The 24933-nt window shown below is 45.2% G+C and overlaps 1 protein-coding gene across 1 annotated transcript in view; it reads right to left on the bottom strand.

Moving 5' to 3' along the window:
* PACC1 (proton activated chloride channel 1) overlaps positions 1-20542 on the bottom strand; it is a 38375-nt gene extending 17833 nt beyond the window's left edge. Inside the window, exons 1-4 of the mRNA XM_007952788.1 lie at positions 20507-20542; positions 13800-13890; positions 4600-4809; positions 3104-3255 (exon numbers count right to left, since the gene is read on the bottom strand). Coding sequence (XP_007950979.1) covers positions 3104-3255; positions 4600-4809; positions 13800-13890; positions 20507-20542 — 489 coding nt within the window. The remainder of the gene's footprint in view (positions 1-3103; positions 3256-4599; positions 4810-13799; positions 13891-20506) is intronic.
* Positions 20543-24933: the final 4391 nt, after the last annotated feature.

The raw sequence follows: 24933 nt of genomic DNA, 5'->3' as shown, positions 1-24933 counted from the left end.
GGAGGTCACTTCAGATAGGGCCAAAGAGGAGCACCAACAAGGAAGAACTTCTCAGAGGACAAGGCCAAGGGCTACTGAAGACAAGGGAGTCCCTCCCAGAGTAGAAGTTAATGTCTAACTTGGTGTCAAGGCAGGGTTCTCATGATTCTGCCCAGCAGGACTCCATCACGGCTAGAGACCAACGACTTCTGGGTGCTTCCCACTCTTTCCATTCCCAAATGGGAGTTCTACTGCTCTTATCTTATTCTTTTTCCACTACAGTATGCTGGTTTGGGGTACAGGGGCAGGCAGGCATGATGGGTAGGAGTAGATAAGATCTCCACTAGTTTATAACTTGTAGTCTGCAAGGATCCACACATAGAAGTAATGGAGAATACTAACAATCACCCAGAGCTGGAGGCAGAAACTACATTCAACTTAACTTTAATGGAAACAATTCTCCTTATTTCGTGGATTTTTTTAATAGTTTATGTAACTATTGTAACAATGGGTAGAAACAGATTTGGGAGCAAGTACATCTGACTCCTAGGATGCATAGTACCCAACTGAGGGAAGCAGAAGAGGATGGACATCAGAGGACAGTGCCAGCTGTGAGGTGAAAGCCCATCACGAGCACTCAGTTAGTATGTTCTACAGAGGGAATGAGAGAGCTGGGAATCCAGACAGATAGTATCTACAGTATACACAGCTCTGTATTAAATTTTTTTTTTTAAATTCTATTTTATAAAATTAACTTCCATTCTCCTATTCCAGGAGTTTTAAGGCACCCTAGAGGCACGATGGTTACATGCTTGGCTCATAACCAAAAGCTCAGAGGTTTAAACCCACCAGCTGCTCCATGGGACAAACGACCTGGTGATCTGCTACTGTAAAGGCTCACTCACTCACTCACTGCCGTGGAGTAGGACCCGACTCATAGTGACCCCTCCTTGGGTTTCCTAGGCGGTATCACTACAGAAGTAGATCTCCCAATCTTCCTTCCAAGGAGTGGCTGGTGGGTTTGAACCACCAGCCTCCTGGTTAGCAGTCAAGTGCCTTAGGCACTATGCCACCAGAGCTCCTCTGTAAAGGTTACAGCCTAGAAAACCCTGTGGGGCAGTTCTTTTCTCTCCTATGAGTCAGGATTAACAAAAGGACAGAGTAGAACTGCCCTGTAGGGTTTCCAAGGCTGTAATCTTTATAGATGCAGACTGTCACGTCTTTTTCCCAGGGAGCAACTAGTGGGTTTGAACCATATACTTTTTAGTGAGCAGCTGAGTGCTTTAACCACTATATCACCAGAGCTCCTTTGCAAATCTCCAATAGCCTCTAATTTTCCATTCTTACTTATGAATGAAAGGTTAGGTTGACTACAATCAGGTGTGGGCTTCTTCCAAGTGGTGTCTTTTTGTTTCTGCTTGCTGGGGTGACTGACTGTAACCCCAATGTGAGTGGGTAGGGAGTGCCGGTGGGCAGGCTGGGTACTTGTCAGTGTGTTTCATTCCTGCGAAGAGATTTCTTTCCTTCTGGCTCATGGCACTGTCCACTGTGGAGGGCCAATCTAAGTTGTGCTCTGCTTCTCTCTTCTGGCCCAATGACCAAGTAGGGAACGCTCCCCTTAGCTTATATTTACAGGATGGTTCCAGAGCCTTTCACTCAGAAGCAAACACCACCTCAGTGGCTCAGGGACCAACAGGTAGCCCTATGATTACGACCCTGATGATAGCCCTCTGGCCAACTGTGATGTTTGAACATTCAGACTCAGAGCTTGGAGTTGGAAGAAAAGTGCTCACCTCTATGGAAGTCCTCTCCTGCATCTGTTTTGGGTTATGGATTTTCTCTGATTTTTTACCCCAACAATCTAAACCAATCTGCTACTTATATTTTATACTATTCCTCAAAATTTCTGGTCCACCAATGATATTCATTCTCAAAACCCATTAAACAAGTTGCCATTGAGTTGATTCCGACTCATGGCAATCCCATGTGTATCAGTAGAATAGCTCCAGACAGTTTTCAGTGGCTGATTTTTCCGAAGTAGATCTCCAGACCTTATTCTGAGGTGCGTCTAGGTGGACCTGAACCTTCAACCTTTCAGTTAACAGCCAAGTGTGTTAACTGTCCCGAGACTCCTCTCCCATCTTAAACCCCATTAATAGAGCCCTATCACCCAGTAGAGCAAGTCCAGCTCCACAGTATAACACACAGGCTTCTCTCACCTGGCCATTACTGCTGTCCACAGCTTCCTCTCCCACCATTTTGGGGCACCTGACCCTCCAGAAACACCAAACCACTGAAATTTTTCACAAGGGTACAAACACAACATATTGTTTCATTCATTTTATATCTTGGTGCAGAGAGTTCCTCAGCTTAGAAAGTCCTTCCTTCCTCTTGGACCTGGCAAATTTTTGTTACCCATTTCAATCCTTTCTGAAGCAAGAATATGGGATTAAAAAGATATAAATATGTACTTCCTACCCTGCCTTGAAATCCCCGTGCTGGAGTTGCTGCCTTTTCAAAATCCTCCCTGCCCCCCTTGGAGGTCCCATGGCTGTCAGTCATCAGCTGGTGTGTGCACAAGTGTGCATACACAGTGTATGTAACAGCAGAGCCAGGGACTCAGCCCAGAACCCTTCAGTCCCAGACCAAGGTTCCCTCTTTACATCAGCATGTTTGTTTCAAAATATAGTTTCCTAGGTCCCAACCCAACAGATTAGGATTCAGTTGGCCTCACAGGAAATTGGTAATCTATAGTTTTCTAAAAGCATCCCAGAGATTCTGCCAAGCAGTCAGGATGTGAACCACTCTGCTATATTGTCCCACTGGCCTGTCCTTTAGCACTGTCATCCTTAGGTCAAGGTCAGGATCTTACCATGTTATCAGAAATCCTGGATGGCACTCAAGAGAAGGATGACAGCCTCTGACTTCCTTCCCTGAGGACAAGCAATCCAGCCACAGCTAAGTATTCACCTGTCCCACCCTCAGGTCTCATGGGAATGTGTAAAGGCCACCCTGGGATAAAAGTGGGACAGAAGGGAATTTGGAACAGCCTTGGGCCCTTGGAGTGCAGAGCTAGCAGAGCACACTGCCCAGACCCAGCTTGACTCAGGGAGCCAGGACTTACCAGGGTCTGATTGGAGAAAGGGTCTGTGTAGTTGATCCTCTGGGTGGTACAGTTCATGTCTCCTGGCTGGCCAGGGCTCCTCAGAGGAGGAATGACCTCGTAATGGTGCTTACAGCTAAGCAACTGAGCCTGACCAGGGTATAGGGCAATACCTAGGGGCACAAACAGGGAAAGCAAATGTCAGAAGTAGCAGTCCCTAAGCACATGCCTAAACATAATTTCACACATTTTTTTCACTTCCACCAACAACCTATATTCAGGATTCTCTGGGTGACTGCAGATGAGGGAGAAGGAAAGGGTGTCTTGCCCTCAGAAGCCCTAGTGTAACGGAGGAGACAATCCCCTCTTCAGCACACCTTCCGGCCTGGGACACCAATGCCTACACCAAAAACTGCTCCACTTTGGAACCCTGCTCACCATACCTTAAGGGCGGCTTCCTTTGACAAAGCCACAGTCACACTGTGCACCATCACACATCTGCAGATTCACCAGAGGTGCTAGGTTCTGGGATTCCCCAGATCTCATTTTGTCTCTCATCTCCTGCTCCCAGTGTGAAAATACACCTCAACAGTCCCTCCCAACCAAGGCACCTAGTTAAAGGCTCTACTGACAGCAACTGTTCAAACCTCAACAACAGAAACACTTCAGAGACATCAGGAGATCAGAAACAGAAAGCAAAACCAACAGAGACTGAAGCAGACACCCAGAAAAAAGAGGGACAAACACAAGAGATAGGCAAAGTCCACGGGGAACCCTATGGGGAGAACAGGTGGGAGACAATGAGGTGAGCTGAAGCCTGAGCCCCAGATATTGTGCCTTCCTTTCACTCCTACAGCTTCCAGAGTGCCCCATGCCAGCCTCCTGCCCCCAAGCACATGTAAGTCTATTCTGGGCAGAGCAGGGTACCTGCTCTGTAGCAGAGATGGACTCTCCACTGTGGCACTTGACATCCCAATAAACCAGGAGAAATGCATTGTGTGGCCCGGGATCCCCTCTCCTAGCTGGGCTTCTGCTCATCTCTGAAAGACCTTGCCTCCCCCTGCCACCCTCCCCAGCCCACAGTCCAGCTCCAGCCTCCCCTGCCAACCTTAACTCTCACTTCTCCTCATCACTGGCCAGCTGGGTCCAGCCAGGTCAGTCTTACTCTCTCCAGAGAAGCTCTCTGCCTCCTTACATTCATCTTTGCTCCCGCAGATCCTCCTTCTAGAAAACTCTCTTCTATCTCTGTACTTTTCAAGGCCCCACTCAAATCCTACTGCTCTCAAAAGTTTTCCTCAAGTACCCCAGTTGTGCAGTAACCACTCAGTGCTATGTCCATTCCTCTCCTTGGCAGTTCCCTGCCAGAAACTGTAGCTCTCTGGGTGTGAACTCAACAGCTAAAACACCCTGCCCCAGTGCCCAGCACTGTGCCGAGGAGGCAGTAACAGCTCAGGGAGTATGTGCCGACTGACCACCTGTGATCTGGGTCTTCATGCCTGGTCCAGGGCAGGCTTTACCTGGGGCATCATAGCGATCCACCTCCTTGTAAGACACAGACATGACAGGGTGCTTGAGTTTCTCACGAAAGTCTGTGATGGTTTGATAGACCAGGAAGACGGCCACAGCCATGAGCAGCAGGTAGATGAAGATAAGCAGTACTGAGAAGACATTCTTCAGGCAGGCCTTGCTGAAGCGGATGCTGCTGGAGGCGGACTCACTGTCTAGAGCTGAATGACAACAACATCATGTTTCCCAGAGCATAGGGCAGGGTGGAACCAGAGACTGAGGAGACTCCAGGCTTGGCACTTTACCCAGGAGGCGAGGCTACCCATATACCCAGCCTGCCCACACCACCTCCCCAAATCATGACAAATGGCATCTATAAGCATTTACTCCATACCTACTCTACGTGGCAGGGGACACAAAGCTGAAGGAGACAAGTGTACTGTCTTTAACGTGCTTACTTTCTAAACGGACAGTTACAATCCAACAAATGACCTGGCCTCAATCTAGCTCTCTGGCCTTATCCCTCAAATGTCATTCTCCCAGCCCTCAGCTCTAGCTACATTGAAAAACTCTCTGCTCCTCCAATTTGCCCTTCTATTCGGGCACCTCTCACATTTGCCATTTCTTATAAAGGAGCTCTGATGGCATAGTGGTTAAGCACTCAGCTGCTAACCAAAAGGTCAGTGGTTCAAACTCATCAACCACTCCACGGAGATAGATGAAACAGTCTGCTTCTGTAAATACTGCAGCCTTGGAAACCCTATGGGGCATTTCTATTCTGTCCTACAGGGTCACTATGAGTTGGAATCTACTTAAGGGCAACGGGTTCAGTCTATGCCTGGTCTGGGGACAGTGGTGGATCAGTGGCAGAATTCTCAACTTCCATGCCAGAGACCCTGGTTTGGTTACTGACCAATGTACCTCACACACAGCCACTGTCTATCAGTGCAGGCTGTGTGCTGCTGCGATGCTGAAGAGGTTTCAGTGGAGCTTCCAGACTAAGATGGACTAGGAAGAAAGGCCTAGTGATCTGCTTCCAAAAACCAGCCAATGAAAACCTATGGATCACAATGGTCCAATGTGCAGCCAATCACAAGAAGCATTTCGTTTGTTGTACACGGGATCACCATAAGTGAGTGGCTGACTCAATAGTAGCTAACAACAACAACACCTGGTCTGGGACACTTTTTTTTCAGGGCTGACTCCTAATTCATCTTTCAGGCCTCACTTTAGAAAGGCATTTCCCCTAGGAACTAACTAACTCACTCACTGCCATGACTCATAGCTACCCTCCTCAGGTTTCCGAGGTGGTATCTCTATGGAAGTAGATTGCCCTGTCTTCCTTCTGAGGGGTGGCTGGTGGGTCTTCCTTTGTCTGGGTACCTCCTCCTCAGTGCTCCCAGGCACCCTAAATGTCCCCTACTTTATCCCTCTACATTGCCACTGTCTGTCTACGTATCTTTTATCCCCCTAGGCTGTGAGCTCCATGAGGGAAGGGACTGGGTACTATTGTTCACAAATCAGTCCCTGTCCTCCCTCACTCAGTGCCTGGCAGAGAGGAGGCATTCTATGTTTAAATGGTGAATGACTACATGACTAATTAATGAAATGTGTCAGACATCCTACCCATGACACAGCTCTGGCGTCCCTCCTGAGCCTCAATTACTCTCACCATGCTCCCTGTGCCTTCCTCTGCTCTTCAACCAAACCCACTGCTCCCTGAGGGAAAGGTCTGTCTCAGACTACAGCTGAGCACCTCAGGGAGGAGGTGGAATGTAAACTCAAAAAGGTATCTGAATGGCTTCCGGCTTCCAACAGTGGTAGAACAGCTTGGTCACATCACTCTTTCACAGGTAGCAATTACAAAATTTGGCCAACACATTTAAAAATTATTTGGAAGTTTGGAGAGTAACTAAAAGCAGGCAGATACTGAGAGTTTACCTTGAAAGAGAAGAACTAGTGAGAAGTGTACATTTGTGGCTTTGCCTCAGCATGCTCCCCAAACTCTATCAGGCATGGTTCAGGGCAGCAGAAGACAGAGTTCAGGGCAGGCAGAACAACCAGAAAGTCATGGGAAAAATCTTAGAAGGAAAGGAGTCACAGAAAGGTTGAACCCCAAAATCTGCACGTAAGATATATTCAGATGCTTGGTTGGAGACCCCACGGTGTAGGCAAAAAAGCAGCAGCTGAAAACTGAGTAGAGATTTCAGGTGCTACTACTATAGACGAGCTAAGAATTTAGAATCCAGTCAAATTAGCTGCCTCTTCAAAGGAGCGTAACAGAATCCAGAATCTCTCTATAATGTATCATTTATAGTATCATGTTCCATCACAAATCATTAGACATGCAAAAAAGTAAGAAAATATGACCCTTGGAAAGATCAATTACTAGGGAACAGAGGGACAGTGTATGCACAGGGAGTCGGCTCAGGGGGCAGGAGTGCATGGGAGGGAAGGACATAAGGAAGAAGTAACTATGGGGAGGAAGTGGGAAGAGAACTGTTATATTGTGGGAAACTGCAGTCAGTGTCATGAGACAAAACGTGTATGAACCACTGTATGGGAAATGAATTTGTTCTGTAGACTTTCACACAAATCACAAAAATTTAAAAAATGACCCATAATCAAAAGAAAAGAAAAAAGTCTAAAGCCACCTATGGCAAGAAGAATGCAATGTTGCACGGAACAGACAGAAACTTTAAAGGACTTTAAGAAAATATATGGATAAGGAATGAACAAAGCGGAATCTCAGCAAGAAGTATAAACCAAAAAAAAAAAAAAAAAAACCTGGAAGTACTAGAGCTAAAAAAAAATATACAAAATGGAAACATTCACTGCTTAGTACATATGGAAGGTATTATGCAGGTAGATGAGCACAGAAATAAGAATCAATGAACTTAAAGATCAATAAGCAGTCAACATGAAGAAAAGATGTGAAAAAAAGATAGAGCTTAGATACCTGTAGGGTATCAAGTAATCTAACTACAGGCAACTTAAGTCCCAGAAGGAGAGAAAATGGATCACAAAATACTGTTTGAAAACATTACGGACTCTTTATTCAGAGGAAGGGGGAACTGGTTGTCTGCTGTAACCCTGTGAAACTACCCTTGCAGAGAGTGCTGGGCTAACATGGATTGTGACTGCAAAGAAGAAATGAACTCTGTATCTTTTTTGGGGGTTTCTTTTCTTTTTAATGATGTGCTCTTTTTTTTTGTTTTGGAGATACAATTTACATTCCATAACAATTCACCTTTAAAAGTGAATGCACTCAGTGGTTTTTAATTCCAAAATACTTTCACCACCACAAAAAGAAATCCTGTACCCATTAGCAGTCACTCCTCATTTCCCACTTTCCCTAGTCCCTGGCAACCACTATCTATATTCTCTCTTTGGATTTGATGGAATCTTACATGTAACCTTTGTATCTGGCTTTCTTTCACTTAGCACATTCTCAAAGTTCATCCATGTTGTAGCATCTATGAGTACTTCATTTATTTTTATCATCTAATAATATTCCACTGTACGAATATTCCATATTTTACTTATTTATTCACCTGTTGATGGACATATGGGCTGTTTCCACCTTTTGACTAAAATGAATAATGCTGCTATAAACATTCAAGTACGACTTTGTGTGTATAGACATACACCTCTATTTCTTGTTTGTACAGACCTAAGAGTGAATCTACTGGGTTTACTCTGTTTAACTTTTTGCAGAACTGCCACACTGTTTTCCAAAGCAGCTGCACCACTTTACATCCCCACCAGCAATGTTATGAGGGTTCCAATTTCTCCACATCCTCACTTCCAATGCTTGTTATTGTCTGTCCTTTTGATTTCAGCTCTTCTAACTGGTGTGAATGAAGCCCTTGTGGTGCAGTGGTTAAAGCTCTTTGGTGCTACCTGAAAGATGGGCAGTCCAAACCCACCGCCACTCTCCAAGAGAAAGATGTAGCAGCCTACTTCCATAAAGATGTCAGCCTTGGCAGGTCTACTCTGTCCTATAGGGTCGCTATGAGTTGGAATCAACTCTACAGTAAGGAGGTTTGGATTGGAATGGGTGTGAAGTGATATCTCATTGTGGTTTTAATTTGCATTTTCCTGATGACTAATGACGTTGAACATCTTTTCATATGCTTATTGGCCATTTGTGTATCTTCTTTGGAAAAATGTCTTCTCAAACCCTTTGCCTATTATTAAATTGTGTTGGTCTTTTAATTGTCAATCTGGAAGTGTTCATCATATAGTCTAAATAAAAGACCCTAAAATCACAAACATGATTTACAAATATCTTCTCCCATTCTGTGGGTTGTCCTTTCACTTTCTTAATAGTGGTCTTTGACACACATTTTTAATTTTGAAGAACTCTAATTTATCTATTTTTTTCTTTGGTTGCTTGTTTTCATCTATTCTATTAATATACAATTGTTTCCAGGGAGACCTAATTGTAATGACTAATTTGCAAAGTGTTTTCCTCAGTCTATTTGATTACATCTTTCATGTAATAAACTGCTTATTCAATTAACATGTCTGCTCTCATTTCTCCCTTTGAAAATAGTAATAAATGGTTGTGAGTCACTTGAGAGGGGAAATTAATAGACTCAGGTGCTTACCATGTTATTGTATGGAATTATTCATCCCAGAAAGTAAGTATGTATATGTAAGCCTGATTCCGTGTATGTAATGGGCCCAGGAGGACAACTGCTCAGCACGTTCAGCATCCATGTTAGTGTCTTCCCATCTATTCCTGGCTCTAGGCCCTCCATTCAACAACTCCTCTTCTTCTAGTCCCTAAATGTGCACAAATGTGCATCAATTGTTGGTGTTCATGGCTCTCCCCTGTTCATTCTACATTGTCCCTGGCTTCTTCAGGGCTCCCAGTCCTCATCCTGTAGGACTTCTTCCACTTTCACCTCCTTAGCCCTCACCAGTCTCTTATACTCTTACTTTACTGCCTCAGGGCTTTCTCCACCAACATGTCCCATACCAACAGAAGCTTGGTATGTTTACAACAGCTAAGCATCTTCTCTTCCAAGTCACTTGCCACTCCAGACTCTATCTCTGGTAGTTATCATTCTACCATTCACCAGGCTACAAACCTCAGCATCTTTGGTTCTTCCCTTTCACACATGTAAGCTATCATGTGGGGGAAGCCTATCATGTTAGCCTTTGATGTGGCACAGTTGTCTTTCTTCACTTGTATCCTAGCCCTACACTACGACCACAATGACCTTCCTAAATCCCCACTTTAGTCCTCATAATTCCCCTGCTCTAATTCCTTCAGATATTCCATACTTCCCCAGATAAAGTCCAAACCCTGGTACTCAAAACCCTCCACGATCTGATCCAGTCTATCTTCTCAACCTCATCTCCCTTCACTTCCCTCACCAACCCTCTGCTCCAATCTCTGGTGGAGAGCAGCAAAGATTTGGAGTAGGGACGCATAAAGTCAAAACAGCTTGGAAGATAGCCCTGTGTTCAAATTTGGGCTCTGGCATTCACTAGCTCTGAATGTATTACCTAACCTCTCTGTGCCTCAGATTTCTCATCTGTAAACTAGGAATAACCATCTCCCTCACAGATGGATTGTGAAGACTTATGTGATAAAATGTATATGAAAAGCCCTAACCAGACCTAATACATAGGGAAAAAAAAAAAATCTCATTGCCGTCAAGTCGAATTCAACTCATAGCAACCCTTCCTTGCGGGTCCCAATCTTCCTTCTGAGGAACGGCTAGTGGGTTTGAACTGCCACCCTTCTGGTTAGCAGTCAAATGCCCTAGCCACTATGCAATCAGACCACCCAATACGTGGTGGCTACTGTCACCATTACTGTTATTTCTGTCATTGTTAGAGGGCTCAGAGGCAGGAAATAAACTCTGAGAGTTCTATGATATTAGACCAACCACCAAATTTGGGCCAAGTCTCAACTGAGACTAGCCAAATGGACTTCTAACAAATGAACCTTCTAAGGTCTAGAAAAGAGATGGGCCCAGGAGGAGTTACTCAGAAGCAGAGGTGGCTTTTTTTTCATAATGTCCCAAAATTTGTTCCACCTGGGGCCTGGCTTCCTGCTCTGACCTCCAGCTATGAGACACAGGGAATCTCGATAGTGCAAAATTAAAGATTAAAAAAAAAAAATCACTGCCATCAAGTTGATTCCAACTCACAGCAACCCTATACGACAGAGTATAATTGCCTCATAGGGTTTCCAAGGCTATAAATCTTTTCGGAAGCAGATTGTCATTCTCCTGTGGTAAAGTTGGTGGATTCGAACTGCCAAACTTTTGGTTAGCAGCTGAATGCCTTAACCACTGCACCACCAGAGCTCCTTTTAAGACAGAGGATATTCAAGTCAAAAGTCACCATGCCATTTATTGTCAAAGGAAACACAAAAAGAAACCTCATCTTTCCAAGTCTGATCTCTCTTTTTCTTGCTGCCACCATCTGCTTTCTAAATAATCTCTTCTGATTGAGGGAAAGAAGGCTGTGCAGGGCTTTCAAACTCCTTTCCCTGAAGCCTTAGGACTTCTTGGGCACTGCCAGAGTCAGACTCCAGGGGCAACCCTACCACTATCTTTTACATACAGGGCTTTAACAGAGGGATGCTTAAAATTGGGGTAGGGGGATATATAGAAGAAATGGCATGAATTTAGGATCAAGCTTGGTTTAGTCTGTCTGTTTACCAGCTGTGTAATCTCCCAAACTTTTGTTACCCTTCCTGAGCCTCAAGTCCTCATCTGTAAAACAGAGGACCTGTACAAGGTTGTTTTGAGAATTACATGAACATGGATATGAGAGGAGGCAGTCAGTAAACATTAACTTTCCTTACAGCCTCTTTCCTTCTACAAAGTTTTCTCTGACTAAAGATGAGGCAGAGTTACACAATTTCCTATCACGTTCCTCTCCCCCACAAGTACAAGAGTCAAAGAGGAGCAAAACCCTACCTCCCCCAATCCACCAAAAAGCTGAAGTCAGGCTGGGGCTCCATTCACTCATTCAACAAATATTATTGCATAGTCAGACTAAGGTAGTGAACAAAACAGACTGGTCTCTGTTCTCATGGATTTTACATTCTACTAGAATAGAAAGACATTAGTCAAAGAGTCACACAAATAAATATATATTCCACTAGCAACAGTGGCAAAAGAAGTTACAGAGTGGTAAAGGGTGCAAAGGGATCCATACAGGAGGTCAGAGAAGCTTTGTAGAGAAATGTGAGCTAAGAGTTGAAGAATGATTAGGCATTAACTAGGTGATGAAGGGAAGAGAATTCCAGGCAGAAGAATAAAACAACAGAAAGGCTCTGTGGTGATAAGAAGGCTCCAAATAAAAGGCCAGCTCTGCTGAAAGGTGGAGAAAAAGGGGAGGAAGGGAAGGAAGCAATAAGTTCAACTGGATGAATGGGAGTGCCATTCCCAGAAACAGTGAACACTGGAAGAGGACTGTTCACTCCCTAATGCTGCTGTTAACAAAAAACCCAAGTGGGTAGCTTTAAAGAACAGAAATTTGTTGTCTCAGTTTTAGAGGCTAAAAGTCCAAATCAGGGCAAGGGCCCTAGAGGAGAACCCTTCCTTGTAGTTCCAGGTATTCCTTAGCTGGTAGATGGTTCTTCCTGTGGTCTCCTCCCTCTCGTGTGTGTCTGCGTCTTTTCTGCCGTTTTCCTAACACCACTCATAGAAGATTAGGTTTAGGACTATGAGGTACAGAAAGAAAACTGGACTTTTGTTCTGGGTCCCTGAGAGGCAGACCACCTGGGGGCTGATATTCACTAAGTCTCATAAGGCACAATATAATTTACCATGAACAGGTGATGAGGCTGGATAAGAGCTCTGAGAACAGGGGCTCACCCAAGAGTCAATACTGACTAGGCCTCAGAGCCATGATGTAATTGATCCTGGTCACTAAAGGCTTTAGAAGATGGGGACTCAGTGCAGCTTCTGGGTTGGAGAGAGAGAACATTTTGCTCTGACCTAGTTTCCAGGTAGCTAGAAATGAGAGAAAGAAGGGGCCGGCTGGTCTGAAACACAGGGAATTGTGGATTTCCAAGCTTGTGTGCATTGCCCCCGACTTAACCCTAGGTAGCTGGGGAGGAGAGAGAGTGCTGCTTGGAGTGGCTGGAAATGAGAATGGAGAAGTAGAAAGGTGATGACTAGACCCATGTACAGATAGGAACTGTATTCATGCTGATCCTTACCATGCAATTAGCAATAAAAGTGGGACTTACCCAACATGTCCCTTCCCATGCTCAGTTAAGGACCCACCCAATTCCCATATGACCTCGTTAACATAAAAGAAAATCCTTATTTCAAAAATATCATATTTACATGTACAGGAGGATTAGGACTTCAACAAACTGCCTGGGGGACACAATTCAATCCATAACAATAGTCAAACTGCAGGTAGGAGATCATGAGGTCAATTTTGGACATGTGAAATTTAGGTATCTTTGAGACATCCAAGCAGAGCTATCTCCTGGGCAACTGGGTATATACTGTACAGTATACAGGTCTGAAAGCTGTAAGCTAGAGAGGAACAAGAAGGGAAATATTAGGGGGCCTAGGTAAGACTGCCCAGGAAGAGGGGAGAGATTGAGAGGAAGAGGCCTAGGACAAAGATTTAACAGCCAAGAGCTACAATTTGTGACTGCAATTGGAGCCTAAAATGAGTGATCTGAAGAGTTAAGGAGGCAGAGTGTATCTAGGAAGAAGAAGTGGTCAACAGTGTCCAATGTTGCTGAGATGCTCTGTGAGATGCCACTCAGCATTTCATAGGACCCTGCTCACCCACGTGGGTGGTGATGCTAAAGGCCTGAAGTCAGGTGATGGAGACTAGGAGATATCCTCCCCAGAGGGCTCTTGGAAGTGAGCCAGACATTAGAGGCTCAACAGCTAGGGAGAAGGAAGGGAAGAGCAGAAGCCCAAAGTCCTTGCTATGTTATCTGATGAGCTGGCCTCAGAGGCTAAGCCCAAACTGGGGTACAGAAAAGAAGCAGATACCAGCCTGGAGGTATCCTCTGTCCCAAGGCTGGTTAAATATGTATAGCTTTAAAACTAGGACAACACCTGAGATCTGACACCAGGGTGCAGGACAGGGGGATACACCTCTCCCATAGGTACCCAAGTGGCTAGGCTTGGACTGGGGCCTCCAGCTGCAGCATCAGCACAGCATCACTTTCCAGCACTTCTACCCCAGCACTGAACCCACTTACCTGGTAAGACACCCTGGATTTTGACTGTCTCCTTTTCTTGCTCGTTTACCTGCTCAGAGTTCTCAACCACCTGGTCCAACTCCTCACTCAGCTGAAAAGAGAAAGAAAGAGGGCAAGCAGGTCAGCTACATCAGTCTTGTTTTTCTAGAAGAGAGTAAGAAAACAGAAGCTGCTTCTCACTTAATTGTTGCAAGATGTAGGTACGGTCTGTTTCACCAATTCTACAGATGAGAACACAGAAGCCCAGAAAAGTCAAGAAACTTCAAATAGGGGGCCGGCATCTACCAATGCCTGTAAAAGATGGAGCCAGAAATCAAATCCAAGTTCCAAACCCTATGGCCATAACCACTTCCCAAAAGGGAAGGAACACAACTTAGGGTCTGCTGAGAGAGCAAAGGGCACAATGACATCAGTGTCTGAGCTTTCTGAGACAATGGGTAAAGTCCACCGACTCCAGCTGCAAAGGGCAGAACCCAGTGGAAAAGACAGTCCATTCCAGGGTCACATGCCAATGAGCAGCCTGGCAGCAGGTGAATTCAACCCACTTCATCAGTTTTCTGTCAAATGGAGAAATAATGCCACTGAGGTGGTTAGAAGGACAAAAGGGATACAATGATAACCAACAAGTCTCCATAGAATTGGGGAGGAGAGTAGGAGAGGTCAAGTCCCAAGTTTAAGAGGAGGAGCTATCCCTGAATTGATAGAGGGGTAGATTCTCAAGTGATTTCTTAGGCTCACAGTGTCAACACTTGGGGTCTCAAGACATCTTCATGTTAAAAATCCATCTCCAAGGTTTAGGGTAATGGTTCCTGGAACATCCCAGTTAACTGGCCTAAAAATGTGTTTAGTGCTTCTGTTCTACCTCTTAGTTTGTTGCATAGTGTCTGTAGTCTTAAAGATTGGCCATCCCCATCTAGATGCAACAATGGGTCTCTCCTTGTCCAGAGCAAAAAAGAATGGAGAAAACCAAAGATTCATGGAAACAATTAGTCCAAGCGACTGGTACACTATGCAATCCTCAGCCTATACGACTATGAGACCAGAAGAACTAGATGGTGCCCGGCTACCATTATCAACTACTCGAAGGGGCATCTACGTAGGAGATCCTGGATAGAGTGGGAGAACAATGTGGAACAAAACTCAAAATCATTTAAAAAAAAAAAAGAGAGACCACGATTGCTGGTCTGATAGAGCCTGATGGAACCACTGAGACTATGGCCCCTAGCTGCCCTTCAGGTCTGGAATTGAACCCATTCTTGTGACTTCCAGCCAAATAAAAGACAAGTATATGAGGTAAACATTTACATTAGGTAGATACATTCCTTGGAGAGAACAATCATGGGAGAACAGAAGGCTTGTGTATGCACAAGGAGACAGCTCGGGAGGCAGTTGTACATGGAGGGAAGGACACAGGGAAGAGGTAACTATGGGGAGGAAGTGGCAGCGGAGCTGTAGCATTGTGGTAAATTGTAGACAATGTCTTAGACAAGAATGTGAGTTGCTGTATGGAAAGGGAATTAGCTCTGTAAATTTTCACCCAAATCACAATTATAAATAGATAAATAAATATAATGGCGGGGAGGATTGGCCATCCAAAGCACAACTGGTCTTTACTTACCTGGTCCAACAGAGGAAGGAGAGTCAGGAATAGGAGGAGGAAACAGAATGTGTAACTAATTGCCTCCATGAACAACTACCTACTCTGCCATGATGAGACCAGAAGAACTAGATGGTGCCAAGCTACTATTACAGAACATTTTTATAAAAGATTCCATCGAAGAATCTTGATCAAAAGGGGAAAAAAGCCATAACAGAATTTCAAATTCTCATAGACTCTACACTTCCTGGAGCCACAGAGGCTAGATAAAACCCTGAACTATTGCCCTGATATAATCTTTAACCCTTAAACCAAAAATATCCCCTGAAGTCTTCTTAACACCAAACAATAGTTTACTTAGTAAAGAATGCCTGCCTTGAGCACTGTGCTTTTTAAAGATCTACATGGGTCAAAGAAGCTCTGGTGATACAGTGGTTAAAGCATTCAGCTGCTAACCAAAAAGTCAAAGCTTGGAACCCACTAGCTGCTCCACAGGGAAAAGATGAGACAGTCTGATTTTGTAAAGATTCACAGTGTTCAAAACCCTATAGGGCAGTTCTCCTCTGTCCTGTAGGGTCTCTCTGCATCAGAATTGACTCAATGGCAGTGGGTTTGTTTGTATGGGATCAAACTAACAACAGCAACTCAAAAGATTAGATAGAAAACTTAGGGGACAATTAGTTTGTCAGGGGTAGAGAAACAACGCAGAAAAGGAGAGTGAGAATGGTTGCACAACTCAACATAATTAATGTCACAAAATGTACATGTAGAAACGGTTGAACGGGTCTGGGTTTTGCTGTCTATATTCTCAACAACAAAATAAAAAAAAAATGCTTTAAAAATTCACCTCCAAGACACCTGCATTAAAATAAAGCTCTTATGCATTTATTATTTTTCCATCTCCCTCTGCCTACCCCCTGCCATACCTCCACTCTTGCCCCTTAGAATAAGGCATACCCTCCAGTTTAAAACCATCCAAGCACAAAAGCCAATCAACAATGGGAGGGTGGTGGGAGGCTAGAAAAGGCATCATGAAATACAAGCCTCTAGTGGGAGTTCTGGCAGCATAGTGGCTACGGCACTTGACTGCTAACCAGAAGGCTGGTGGTTCAAATCCACCAGCCACTCCTCGGAAGGAAGATGGGGCAATCTACTTCCGTAGTGATACTGCCTCAGAAACCCAAGGAGGGGTCGCTATGAGTCGGAGCCCACTCAACGGCAAACAACAACAAGTGGGAACAGAGATAAAAAGTCCCAGGGCTGGCCAAAGGGAAAAGAGATTAGAAGCTGTTCACACTGCTAGGGCATCAGGATGTTAGTGCTGAGAACGCCCAAGATTGTCTGATCCAAGATTCTCCCAGGTTCTGGCTAACCCAAGTAGCAATGTTCTGCTATCAAAATTCCTTCCCGGCCACACACAGCCATGGTAAGGCCATCTCCTTGCTTGCCCCTGGCCAGCTGAACACAAGTTTTCCACATGCCCCATCACCCAGAACAAAGAAACTGAACAAAGAGCAACATCCACTCTCAGAATGATCTGGACAAGAACACTGCAGGCCACCCTCTGGGCAGTCTCCCTTCTCTGAAGAAGGCAACACAGGGAGTTCAGAATGAGGATCTTAAGAAGTCAAGGAGAGGGGACCATTTCAGGGCCTCCTACTGTGAGGGTGGCCTTACAGAGAAACTAACTCTACCCTGGCCTTGTCCTTGCAAGTGGAACGTTGATCGATATTTTAGTAAACATTTTAGGAGCTCTGCTTGGTGAAGAGATGCAGGCTCCATGTGGATGGGAGAGAGACAGGGTCCTGTTAAGCCAGGACCCCAAAGCTTCCTTGAGGCAGGAATTGTCCACAAGAGCTGTAAGGAGCTACCATCACCTCATAGATAGTACCTGCCAGGCACTGAGCTAAGCAGTTTCCTCACCACTCATTTAATCCTCTCACAAGGACCCCTTGAGGTAGGGACTATCATCTTCGATTTTCAGATGAAGAAACTGAGGCTCAGAAAAGTTAAGAGACTTGACAAAGAGCATAGATGGCAAAGCCATATTATTTACCCACTGTGCTCCAATTCCTAGAAACCTGAAAACACTGAGTGAGGGACAGACATGTCTCATTCCGCACGATTCCTCCACTGTCTAGAAGCCACGGAATAAGCAATGGATTTTACATTAGGCATCTAAAGAAAGTAGAGGGGTGAAAGGAGAAATATAAAACTCTGTCATAAGGCCAGATTCCAGCCCAGGTCCTATACTAACGTATGGAAAACCTCAGGCAATCTCATCTGTCTTCAACTCGGCTTTTCCTTCTACTGTGGAGCTAAGCCATCTTTATGTACTCCACAGAGTCCTTATGTGAATCATAATCACAAAAGGGAGAACTGTACATCAAAAGGAGCTCTGGTAGCATAGTGCCTAAGGCATTTGACTGCTAACCAGAAGGCTAGTGGTTCAAACTACCAGCCACTCCTCAGAAGGAAAGTTGGGCAATCTACGTCTGTAGTGATACCACCTCGGTAACCCAAGGAGGAGTCGCTATCAGTTGGATCCAACTTGATGGCAGTGAGTTTGGTTTTTTTGTTTGTTTGGTGCATCATAAACTACTGATCAAGACAAAGCAGCAAGTTCATGAGATGGACAGAGAGAATGCTAGACTGGCCTGGTATGTCAGTTTCTATAAAACATGTGAGACTTCAAATGGTCCTTGAATAATTAGGGGAAGGGAGGGTTAACCAACGGAAGAAGTCCTGGGGCAGCACAAGTGGCATGTAATCAGCTGCTAGCCTAAAGGTTGGTGGTTCAAACACACTCAGAAGCTCTGTAGAGCAATCAGTTTCAGCCAAGAAACTCTTATGGACCCCATGTAACACATAGGGGTCAGAATCAACTCAGTGGAAATGGGATTAACCAATGGAATTTGGGAGAGCATTAAAGAAGAAACAGTGTGAGCACATGCACAGAGGTAGGAAAGCAATGGGCACATTTATTTTATTTATTTATTTGTTTGTGATTTTGCTGAAAATTTACAGAGCAGATTGGTTTTTCCATTCAACAGTTCATACACATTTTGTCTTATGACATTCATTGCAATTTCCACAATGTAACAGCACTCTTCCCACTTCCTCCCTGTGTTTACCATTTTCCTTTGTTCTTCTTTCCTATCCCTTTCAGCCTTCTTAGCTTTAAAAAATCCAAAACCAAACTCACTGCCATCGACTTAGATTCTACTTACAGTGACCTCTCCTTAGGTTTCCATGGCCTTCTGGTCAGCAGTCAAATGCCTTAGGCACTACGCCACCGGAGCTCCCTGGACAAATGCTGCCCTCTTGATCTTGTATGGTTGATTGTTCTAATGAGTGCATACCTTTCTGGTATTACTATTCACCTTATAGGCCTATCGAGCTCTGGTGTAGTGCCTAAAGTATTTGCCTGCTAATCAGAAGGCTGGTGGTTCAAACCTACCAGCCCTACCACCCACTCCTCTGAAGGAAGGTTGGGCAATCTACTTTCAAAGTGACACCACCTTGGAAACCCAAGGAGGGGTCGCTATGAATCAGATCTGACTTGATGGCAGTGAGTTTGGTTTTTGTTTTTTTATGGGCCTATCGTTGGAGTTTTGTTCCATATGTTTCTCCCACTATATGTGGGACCTCGGTAGCTAGGCACTCACTATACAGTTCTTCTGGTCTCAGAGTCATAGAGGCTAGGGTTCATGTGGTCCATTAGTCCTTTGTTGTTGTTTGCTGTCGAGTCGGCCCCGACTCATAGCGACCCCTCCTTGGGTTTCCGAGGCAGTATCACAACGGAAGTAGGATTGCCCAACCTTCCTTCCGAGGAGTGGCTGGTGGGTTTGAACCGCCAGCCTTCTGGTTAGCAGTTAAGTGCCTTAGGCACTATGCTACCAGGGCTCCTATTAGTCCTTTAGACTGTTTCCTTACATCTTTTTCTTCACTCTTTTCTGCTCCAGATGGAAAGAGACCAGTAGTTACACATTAGATGGCTGCCCACAAGCTTTTAAGACTCCAAGGGGCACATTTTTAAATGGCGAGTTTCAGTGTGGCCAGAGCTTAAGTGGGTAAGGAGATGATGACAGAAATAGGAGATGAAGTTATAGTCCCGAACACGACTTTGAAAGCTTGCTGAGCAATTTGGACTGTTCTGGGTAGACAGAATCAGGTTTCTGAGAAAAAAAAATGAATGTTCCTGGATCAAGGCAGGACCATGAAGTTAATGTGCATAGTATATGGAGAGACATAAAGGAGAGCAGAAACAAAGACACAAAATGGAGAAGAGCTGAGGACGTGGAACTGCCGGGACTTGGCAAGTGAAGGAGGCACGGTGGAGGGGAACAATAAAGAAGTTTATCAAAAATGCCCAAGATTTGGGGACTGAGAGGAAGAGGAAGAGGAGAGCAGTGAAACAATAGAGTGAAAGAATCAGAAGAAGAGCTGGTCTGAGAGAAAAGCTTGAATCACAGCCTGTAGCTCTGGACAGATAACAAAGAACAGGAAGGTGATAGTTAAAAGTCGTGGGAGGAGGTAAGGCTGTTAAGAGATAAAGGGGAGTGAGAAACAGCGATGTCTTTGAAAGCACTTTTCCAAAGTTAGGAGGCCATCAAAACAAGATGTAATTATCCCAGTCATTAACTTGCCGCAGGCGCCGAGAGGCCCCGGGTGGAGGAGGGCTGATGCTGACCGCGCATCTGCTCTGCTGGGAAGAGGACGCTGCCGCTTCCACTTATTGCAGAGAACACCAGGTTCCTTCTCTGGACCACGCACGGTCCGCTCCGGGCCGCCGCGCTGCTGACTGGGCCCGCCGCAGCTTTAATCATTCACCTGCTGGTTACGGGTCGCGGCTCCCCGCACCTGGCTCCATCGCTAGGCAGAGCAGCAGGCAGCACCGGGAGTAGGCTCGGCGCCCGCCCCAACACCTTACTTCTTTTCCGCGCGGCCACTCCACCGGGCTCAGGAGCCCTCCCCGAAACACTCAGCCCGCTCCCTGGAGCCGCGCCCGCCCGAAGCCGCAAAGCGCCAAACCCCACCCGCCCAGACCCCCGGGGCCGCGCTCTACAGCAGCAAGAAACTTTGCTTCCGTCCCCCACTCCCTTGTTACCTCCTGGTAGGATGTGGAGAGCTCTTGCCGGATCATGGCACTGGCGAAAGCTAAGGCACACCTGAAGCCCGCTACCGCCACAAGGCAGGAGAGAAGATAGCACTACGGCCGGAGCTCGGAAACCTGCCGGCTCTATGAGGAGAACCGGTTCGGAGGAGCGTCCCGGAGACAAGACGGGACGGCACTTCACGCATGCGCCTCGCTTCGGCTGCCGCAGAAGCCGCAAAAATATTGCTGGGAAATGTAGTTCTGGAGTGGTGACGCCTGCGCGTTACCACAAAGTAGGCTAAGTTCTGGCGTTAGACGTGTGGCCCGTCTTGAACTCTAACTGTTTCTCTCTGAAGTGGAGAGGAGAGTAGAAGTGTGGGAGAGAAGGGGAAAAAAAAAAAAAAATGACTGTAAAGTGGGCCAGGGCAGATGGGCGGGAGTGCCTGACCTGTAATTGCAAGAGGATGCTTGGCCTGGTGGTTTATAACAGTAAGCAAATGTCTAGAGAGCACTTTGTTACATTTTACGCACACTATGGCCTTGAACCTGCGGGGAAACCTGTAAGGGGGGCGTTTTCTCCCTATTTTACACGTGGGAAAACTGAAGTGCCTTGTTTCAGAAAGGATGGGAGGTGGTGATCTAGCTAAAATGATTTAATCCAAGAATGGACTGTATAGTTGCTTTTCTTTCAGTATTCCTGAGGCAGACACATGGAGTCTGGACTCTGAGGAGGTTCTTGCCCTGGCTTTGCCCTCAGTTGCGGGTTTTATGCAGACAGACCTCATTTTATTGCACTTCACGATAGTGTGGGTTTTTTTGTAATAAATTGAAGGTTTCTGGCAATCCTGCGACAAGCAGTTCTATTGGCACCATTTTCCCAACAGCCTCTGTGTCACATTTTGGTAATTCTCACAATATTTCAAACTTTTTCATAATACTCAATAGACTACAGTATAGTGTAAACATAATTTTTATATAAGCTGAAAATATTGTGTGACTCGCTTTACTGCGACAGTCACTTTACTGCAGTAGTCTGGAACCAGACCCACAGTATCTCTGAGTATGCCTGTACTACCCTGAGCCCTGCACTTTTCACTTTAGAATGTAGCTGCTCAGTGCTGCCTTGCATCACAGGGCCCTATGATAGAGACCACACAAGTAAAACCCAGAGCGTGCCTTTATGGTACTATTCACCACTGCAGAAGCCTCCTTCCCTGAATGTGGTAGAGAATTGGGTGTTGGTCCTGTGGCAGGGTGGACCTGAAGACCACATCTTCCTCTCCTCCAGCTGGCAAACAGCTGTTTGTGGCTGCCCTGGGGCTGCAGTGGAGAAGTAGATAGAGGCTGCTTATGCCTTGGTGAATGCTGCTCTGTGTCTCTTGCTGCTGCAGCTCTGCAACTCCCTCCACTCAGGCCACTCAGGGCCTCTTCCTTCCTCAGTGCAAACACAGTACCTCAAACCACATCAGAGTACCTTGGATCTCCTGAAACTCTGGCAGTGGAAGGCCTCCATCACCTATCCTGACCATCCTCTCCCAGCCCCAGGCCCTCTAGTTTTGCATCTATTAAATGGGACGATACATATGGTGGCTAACACAATGTAGACACTCAACAAATGTTTGTTAAATTTATGAATGATAAACTTATTCCAGCCATGCCATTGACAAAACAACCAACTAATTAAATTTCTTACTGTATTAATATGAATGTGGCTGATAGGACAAGTCACAGAATCATATAATTTTAGAACTGGAAGGAACCAGAGAAATCTATTCCAGTCCTTTCATTCTTCTCTACTCTGTTGATATAAACGAACTGGAAAATTATGGGCTCCTAACACATGGAGCTCTGGTAGCATAGTGGCTAAGGCACTTGACTGCTAACCAGAAGGCTGGCGGTTCAAACCCACCAGCCACTCCTCGGAAGGAAGGTTGGGCAATCCTACTTCCGTAATGATACTGCCTCGGAAATCCAAGGAGGGGTCGCTATGAGTCAGGGCTGACTCGACGGCACATAACAACAACAACACATGAGAGTTGCCATGAGTCAGAATCAACTCAACAGTTAGTAACTAGTTTGGTTTTCTGGATTGTCTTACATTTGAAGGAGATATTGACTAGTACAACATTCAACATTGATTCAACAAATACAATGTTCCGGGCACTGGAAACAAAGAAATGAATAAGATATAGCCCAAGGTCTTTCCTCTTGTGGGTCTTACTTGCTAACATGGACAGAAAGAGACTACAAACATGCAAAGGGAGTGTTCTGTATTTGCTATCTCCAAGGTCCCTCCTCCCACACTCCCTGGTGAGCACACTCCAGTCAGTCTCTCAGCTCCTTCACTCCACTGCAAACGTGACTGTCAAGGTCACAAATGACTTCCCTGTTGCCAGATTAAGCAGTCATTTCCCCTCTTTCTTGGTCTATCAGCAGCATTTGACTCAGCTGATCCTCCTTCTTCTAGATACAGCTTCTTCCCTTAGCTTCTAGGACACCCATATTCCCCCTTTTCCTCCTTACTCACTGGCTGCTCCTTCTCCATCTCATTACTGCCTTCTCCTTATCTCCTCAGCTCTGGGATTCCCCAAACCCAGGTCTTCAGACTTCCGCTTTACCCAACTCCCTAGCAGCTAGGTGAGGTAATCTCCTCTGGTCTCATAGCTTCAATTACCATATGCACCCTAGAGAATCCCAAATGTCTCTCTCCAGCCTCCAGCTCTCCCCTGAGGTCCAGGTTCATATGTCCAACTGCCTAACACCTTCTCCACTTCGATGTCCACCAGCAGCAACAGAATATAGTGACTTAAAGCAGGAACTCTGAAGATAGACTGTTGTTGTTATTGTTAGCTGTTGTAGAGTCAACCTTTTTTGAGATATAAAAAAGCAGACTGAATAAGCAAGAAACACAGATGAAGGAAGATATATGCCATACCACATGAGATCTCCAAGGAAGCAAGAAATAGAAGCTGAAAAAAGACAAGGACCTTCTCCAAGAGCCAGCAGAGGGAAAAAGCCTTCCTCCAGAAGCAGCACCCTGAATTCAGACTTCTAGCCTCCTAAATCTGTGACAAAGAGGCCCTGGCAGCACAGTGGTTAGAGTGCTCAGCTGCTAACCAAAAGGTCAGTGCTCCAAACCCACAAGCCACTCTGTGGGAGAAAGATGAGGCAGTCTGTTCCCGTAAATATTTACAGCCTTGGAAACCCTATGGGACAGTTCTACTCTATCCTATTGGGTCACTATGTGTCTTGAGTTGACTCGACAGCAGTGGGTTTGAACTGTGAGAAATTAAATTTATGTTTGTTAAAAACACCCACTTGTGAGACTTCCGGTAAGATGGCAGAATAGGGAGAAAGACTGCACAGACCGTCTTCAAAAAAGAAAAGGGGAACCAATTAACACAGACACAGAAGATAATCCTAGACCCCTGAGCCTTGAAGGGAAAGATATAGAAGTGGACTAAACCCAAACTAGCAGAAGAATTTGCATGAAAATACCAAAAAAGGAGACATACGGAGCTGTGGTCTGGCAGCAACACTGAGCAAGCCTGACGACATGGCACAGACAGCTTGGAGAGTGCCAAGTGGTGGGTAGGACTTAAGAATTAGCCTAAAAATCAGCCCTGCTAGCCAGGGACTGCATGGAGGACTGCTCTGGTGCCCGAGGAACAAAACTTGAAGCACCAGCGAAGAGAAAGGTGGGTTGAACTGTGGACTTTTACCTGTCTGGAGGGTGCCGCCATTTTGAATGTTTACAAGCGGCTTGACCATTTTGGATTTTTAAAGCGACAGCACTCTCTGAGATTCCAGGGGCTTAAGAACAGGTTCTGCTAGCCAGTAACCCCAAGGATATGCAAGACATGAATGACTGAAAAGTTTTTTGGTGGCTATTCAGTTGTAATTTTTGTCTAATTGAGTGGGAGACAGCAAAAGTCCCCATAAGACAAAACTACACCCACACCTCCTGCAACTTCATTTACTGACCGAGAGCCACTACCTTCTTGTCTATCGACGGGACAGTGATAAAAAACCACCAAGAAGAGCCTGAATCACTGTTGGCTGCTCTTCATAAACAGTTAACAGAGATCTTAATACAACAATGCCACAATGTCTCGGAGATGACAGATCATCATAGTCCATACAAAGAACAAAGATAAAGTGGTAGAAACAAGGAAACAGGATACAGATTGAGAACATATCCCTGAGGAAGAAGCAGCATTGAAACTCTCTGATAAAGAATTCAAAAGAATGATATTTAGGTATCTTCAAAGGATTGGGAGACAGACCAAAGAAAACAGAAAAAACCCTAGAAGAATTTTGGAAGAAAATACAAGAACAAAATGACAAAATAAATAAAAAATTAGAAATGATTCTAAATCTACAGATAGAAATCCAGAAGATTAATACTAAATTGTCAGAAATAGGTAACACATTAGAAG

Source organism: Orycteropus afer, unplaced genomic scaffold (assembly GCF_000298275.1).
Source record: "Orycteropus afer afer isolate SDZICR_OR568_19922 unplaced genomic scaffold, OryAfe1.0 scaffold00013, whole genome shotgun sequence".
In the NCBI taxonomy this organism is placed as follows: domain Eukaryota; kingdom Metazoa; phylum Chordata; class Mammalia; order Tubulidentata; family Orycteropodidae; genus Orycteropus; species Orycteropus afer.
This window is presented reverse-complemented; position numbering and strand designations above follow the sequence as displayed.